We start from the raw sequence: 6100 nt of genomic DNA, 5'->3' as shown, positions 1-6100 counted from the left end.
TCCTGCCTCCGCCTCCCAAGTAGCTGGGACCACAGGTGCCTGCCACAATGCCTGGCCATTTTTTGGTTGCAGCCATCATTGTTGTTTGGCGGGCCGGGCTGGGGATTCGAACCCGCCACCTTAGGTGTACGTGGCTGGTGCCCTAGCCGCCTGAGCCACAGGCGCCGAGCCCATTTATCACCTTTCTTATGTGTTTATTTGCTGTGCTTATTATGATGATGTTTGGAATTATTAAAATACTTATGATTTTTGTGATAGCAATGTATCACTTGGGAGGTAGAACATAGCTCTGTAATATACTTTACTTTCACGGTAGTGATCACTGTACTGACTGTAGTAACTACCACCATTTATTGAGCACTTGAGTTTCATGCTGTCCTAAGTTCTTTACATACATTAACTTACTTCTGCATCACCCTTTGATACGTTACCCTTTGAGGTAAGAATCCCTATTTTAGGCTTGGCTCCTGTAGCTCAGCAGCTAGGGCGCTAGCCACATATACCAGAGCTGGTGGGTTCGAACCCACCCTGGCCTTGCCAAACAACAATGACAACTACAACCCAAAAATAGCTGGGCGTTGTGGCAGGCACCTTTAGTCCCATCTACTTGGGAGGCTGAGGCAAGAGAATTGCTTAAGCCCAAGAGTTTGAGGTTACTATGAGCAGTAACACCATAGCACTCTACCAAGGGCAACATAGTAAAACTCTATCTCAAAGAAAAAAAAAAAAAAAGAATCCCTATTTTAAAGAGGAGGAAGCTGAGGCCCAGGTTAGTTACATGACTCACCCAGGGTCACACAGTTTATAAGCAGAGGAACTGAGATTTATACCCAAATCTGCCTGACCTAAAACTGTGCTTCTGTGTTTAAGTGTGTTATGTTTTATTTTGGTTTGTTTTTTGTAGGGAAGAACATGTGTGCCAAGGTAGCAGGCCTTGTGCTCAAAGTCCTTTCAGATCTGCTTGGACATGAAAACCACGAGGTACTCCACCCTTGCTGCAGGCCTTGGGCCTGGGGAGGCTCCTGTGGGTAATTGGTGCCTATGACCTTACAGTGCATGGCTGGCCCAGGATAGTAGTAGCATCTGCAAAGTTGTATATATTCTCCCTCTTCTGGGTTTGGGGGGGAGGGGTTTGTTTTGTTTTTTAGACAGGGTCTCACTACATTGCCCAGCCTTATCTTGAAACCCGGGGATTCAGCCATGTTCCCACTTAGCTTCCCAAATAGCTGAGATTATTATAGCCATGTCCAACCAGGCATAGCTCCTCCAGGTATTTTGATAAGTCATTTGAAATCTTTTATAATTTTTAAAATTTTAGAACTCAGAAGCAGGAACTTTTTCTTTGCCCCTCCCTTATGGGCACATTGACCTCACTGGCCTGTGCTGGGCCCTCTCCTGTGGTACCTTTTCTCCTTATTCTCTAGCCCCTATCATTCCTCCCTCAATATCAGCACTGCCTTTATTGTTTTTAATATATCCCCATGGATGTGGACGTAGCTTTAAAAGAAATATGATACTGTGTATTGAGTTTGCAGAAATAGTGTCCTCTAGATCTCGTTCTGCTAATGACTCCCCGTGCTGTGATCTGGGACTTTCTCTACTGCCTTTTATAGATCTAGTTTGACACCTGTCACTCCTGCAATTTAGTCCCTTGTTTATACCCCTGCCATTTTACTTATCCAGTCCTCAGAGGAAATACACTTTGAGTGCCTCTCACTCTGCTGCCATGAAGGTCCTCAGTGGACATTGCCACATTGGCCCTGTAGGGGGCCTATGCCAGAATGCCCTGGGAGTGTAGAGATAATGGCTGGCTTACAACATATGTCAGTTTCAGGCCACCAAGTCCTGCCATGTTGTGCAGAGTGGCTGTCCTAGATTTTGCTCTCATCAGCACTCCTCCTCCTCCTTCCAGCGCCTGGTATTATTTTTCTAAGTTTTAACCTGTAGCCACACTTTTAAATAAAGCAGTGATGGGGCACCCATAGCTCAGCAGTTAGGGCGCCAGCCACATGCGGGTTCAAAACCTTCCCGGGCCTGCTAATGAAAACAAAAAATACCCAGTCAGTGTGGCAGGCACCTGTAGTCCCAGCTACTTGGGAGGCTGAGGCAAGAGGATCACTTGAGCCCAAGAGTTTACGGTTGCTGTGAGCTATGATGCCATAGCACTCTACAGAGGGCAACAAAGTGAGACTGTCTCAATAAAAAATAAAGTGGTAATATCAGTAAGTAAATTAACAAAAATGATTAAACAAATGTGATTTTCTTGCATTTACTTTCTGCCTTTGCAGAAACCATGGCATCATTTGAGTCCAACACCTCAACAAAAATCTGACCTCGTTTGAAAGATCAGGCCCAGGGGATGTATCTCAGGAGGGCAGGATTGAGAACTGCTGAGTCATAAGAGAAGCACTTGGTTTCCACACATGTGTTTGCATTTGGAGCAGACTGCTTCCATTCTGATCATTCCACTCACATGTTGCGCTCTTACAGCCCCATCAGCTGCTTGATGTGGCTTCTTTAGCAAGCAGAGGCTTGGTGATTGTACAGTTTGTGCCAAGCATTTTCTATTTTTTTTTTTAAGAGACAGAGTTTTATTTTATTGCCCTTGGTAGAGTGCCATGGCATCACAGCTCACAGCAACCTCCAGCTCCTGGGCTTAAGTGATTCTCTTCCTCAGCCTCCCACATAGCTGGGACTACAGGCGCCCGCCTCAGCACCCAGCTGTTTTTTTGTTGCAGTTTGGCCGGGGCTGGGTTTGAACCCACCACCCTTGGTATATGGGGCTGGCACCCTACCCACTGGCCCACAGGCGCTGCCCCACATTTTCTATTTTAAAACCAGTTATTCAACTCGAGCGGTGAAACCAATGGGAAATATATTCTTCCATCTCAATAAAGGTTGGTTTCAAGTACTAGAACCAGATGTTGGCTCTGAAAACTGAATAGACCTGAGAATTCATCATGTCAGTAACTATTGCCAGTGCATTTGCTGTGAAAATGAGCTGGAATAACTTTTAATTTAGAGCCTAGAAATATGTTTGATATACAAATAAGTGTAACATACATGTATCCTCTATTAGATATCTGTGACCTTGAAAGACATAAAGAAAAAGATGCACATATTTAACTAAATGAACATTAAATTTTTTTGTATGGAAAAAGATGGTGTGACCGAAGTCAAAAGACAAACAGTAATACCATGAGAAAAAAGTCACATCACCTATAAAAAAAGCTTAATACTCCTAATAGATGAAGAGTAAATTATTGAGTAAAAGTGAAGCAATACAACAGAAAGAAAGAATAAAGAATATGAATAGATAATTCATAGACTAGTGAATTGTGATGGCCTATAAACATAAAAAGATGTTCTGTTTCAGTAGTAGTCAGGGAAATGAAAATAAAAACAATTATGGGATGCCTTTTTTTACCCAGCAGATTGGCAGGCATTGAAAGTGATAAGATCTCCAGCGGCACCTGTGATTCAGTGAGTAGGGTGCTGGCCCCATATACCGAGGGTGATGGGTTCAAACCCAGCCCCCACCAAACTGCAACAAAAAATAGTCAGGCATTGTGGTGGGCGCCAATGGTCTTAGCTCTCAGGAGGCTGAGGCAAGAGAATCACCTAAGCCTAAGAACTGGAGGTTGCTGTGAGCTGTGACGCCATGGTACTCTACCAAGGGTGACAAAGTAAGACTCTGTCTCTAAAAAAAAAAAAGAAAGTGATACGATATGGAGCTACATGTGGGTGCACTGTGGCTCAAGGAGTAGGGCACCAGCCCCACACACCAGACATGGCAGGTTCAAACCCAGCCCTGGCCAAAAACTGCAAAAAAAAAAATAAAAGAGATTACTGAAAGATTTTAGGAGGCTGAGGCAAGAGAATCGCCTAAGCCCAGGACTTGGAGGTTGCTGTGACCCATGTGATGCCACAGCACTCTACTGAGGGTGATAAAATTAGATTCTGTCTCTATAAAAACATTAAAAAATCTAGTGCTACATTAGGGTGGTGGGAGACAAGCCCCCCTCCACTGCTCTGCAGAGTAGGACACAGTCTACTGAAAGGGGCCTCTCTTTTATCGAGCACCTGCCATAATATCATATCCTGTGTGCGCTAGGTGTTGGAGTTACCTGTATGAGTAAGACATAGGTCCTGTCCTTGGAAAGGTCATAATAGAGGACACCTAAGTATGATTTTTAAAAGACACTGTCTCCAGCACAGTAGTGGAGGGATGTGCCAGAAATAGAAGAGAACACCCTGTCTGGACACTTCAAGAAGATCTCCCCATGAGATGTGACTAAGTTGAGTGTTAAAGGATAGAGCAGTTCTCTAGATAGACATGTATGTGGCAAGCAAACCCAGCAAGGTCATTTGCAAGAACCCAGCCAAGACATGGAACAGGCTGGTGTGGAGGGCATCCCTCGAGTAATGTGGAGACTTCATGGCAGCAGGGAGGGATGAGCAAAGAGGAATGTGGCTGAGGCCAGCCCTGGAGCATGGGTGCTGTGCACAGGAGTTAGGCCCTTGTAGGTGGGCTGTACGGAAGACTTCCATAGTGGAAAGGGATGATTTGGCCCATGTTGTAGCATTTTGGCAGTGATATGATGTTGCCTTAAAAGATGAACATTGATGGTAGAGAAACTGATTTGGAGATTTGATGTAGCCTAGATCATAGACAGTAGTATCTGTATAAGGACGGTAGTGGTGGGCATGGAAAAGAGGTGTTCCTATTAAAGATGCTTGAAGACCAATCGTAGAAGAGTGAACAGAGAGGAAATCCATGGTGACTCAGGATTCTAGCGTGGGCTGTTAGGTTAGATATGACTTTAAGTAAACAATGAAATACAGCAAGAGTAAACTTTGGGAGGGAGCATGCATTTGGTTTTGGGACTCTTAATCGTATGAGTCATTGTGATGTACAGATGGAAGTGTCTGCCATTTGGAATCATACCTGCTGGAGCCCTGGAGACCTGTGAGGGTGGGAACCCCAGGTTCCCACAGCAGTGTTCACTGTACAGTATTTGAAAACCTGCAAATGACTGGTTTTTTCTCCCCCTAAAGATCCAGCCATATGTGAATGGAGCTCTGTACAGCATCCTTTCTATTCCGTCCATCCAGGAGGAAGCAAGAGCAATGGTAAGAAAACGTTCTCAAGAGATGTGTGAGCCTCCATCAGCACCACAGTTCTGAACTCTTAGAGCAGGTGTCCTCAAACTACAGCCTGCGGGCCACATGCAGCCCGTCTAGGACATTTATCTGGCCTGCAGGGTGTGTTTGCCACCACTGCCTGTCCTGCTTAGCAGCCGACTCGTCCTGGGTCCCGCAGTCCAGCCCTCCAACGGTCTGAGGGACAGTGAACTGGCCTCCTGTTTAAGAAGTTTGAGGACCCCTGTCTTGGGCTCCTTACAAGGGCTTTGGGTCATTAATGAGCTATCTGAAATTGTATACACAATATGTATTTGCAATTTCCTAGGTAGAGAGTCTGCAGCTTTTATCAGATTCTCAAAGAGATGCCTAACTCCTTGGTGGGTAAGAAGCACAGTGTTAGGGAGTTCCTAGCAGGCTTATTTCTGCAAAGTTGTAGACATTCTGATACCCACCAAATGGAACAGAAAAGCAGGAAAAGAGTATAAAACTGCTTACTGCTTGGTTTGGTTGATAAATTGTGAATTCAGTATTTATTGTGTTCACATTAGTGTTTATGCGTGAAATAAAACAATGAGCCCCAGATGATTAGTATCTTATTTTGAGAGGACAAATGTTTTCAGATTTAATCAACAAACCCACTGGAGTTTTGTTCTTTTTTTACCATGTGAAACCAGGTTAACAGTGTGAGTATTAAATGCTGTAGTGAAGGGATTAAATATATTTCCATAATCAAAACACAGGCTAAATTCTGGTTTCTGGTCGAGACCAACAAAATATTCGTCCAGTTGGTTTTTGCTTACTTAGAAGAATTGCTGGCCCAGCGCCTGTGGCTCAAGCAGCTAAGGCACCAGCCACATACACCTAAGGTGACGGGTTCGAATCCCCAGCCCAGGCCCGCCAAACAACAATGATGGCTGCAACCCAAAAATGGCCAGGCGTTGTGGCGGGCGCCTGT

At 44.7% G+C, this 6100-nt stretch overlaps 1 protein-coding gene across 1 annotated transcript in view; it reads left to right on the top strand.

The window, feature by feature from the left end:
- ARMC9 (armadillo repeat containing 9) overlaps positions 1-6100 on the top strand; it is a 190653-nt gene that overhangs the window by 66299 nt on the left and 118254 nt on the right. Inside the window, exons 13-14 of the mRNA XM_023510364.1 lie at positions 905-981; positions 5059-5133. Of these exons, the coding sequence (XP_023366132.1) occupies positions 905-981; positions 5059-5133 (152 nt within the window). The remainder of the gene's footprint in view (positions 1-904; positions 982-5058; positions 5134-6100) is intronic.

Source organism: Otolemur garnettii, unplaced genomic scaffold (genome assembly GCF_000181295.1).
Source record: "Otolemur garnettii isolate 467f Iridium unplaced genomic scaffold, OtoGar3 scaffold00013, whole genome shotgun sequence".
Lineage (NCBI taxonomy): Eukaryota > Metazoa > Chordata > Mammalia > Primates > Galagidae > Otolemur > Otolemur garnettii.
Note: the sequence above shows the minus strand (reverse complement) of the source record. Positions and strands in the feature narration are given on the sequence as shown.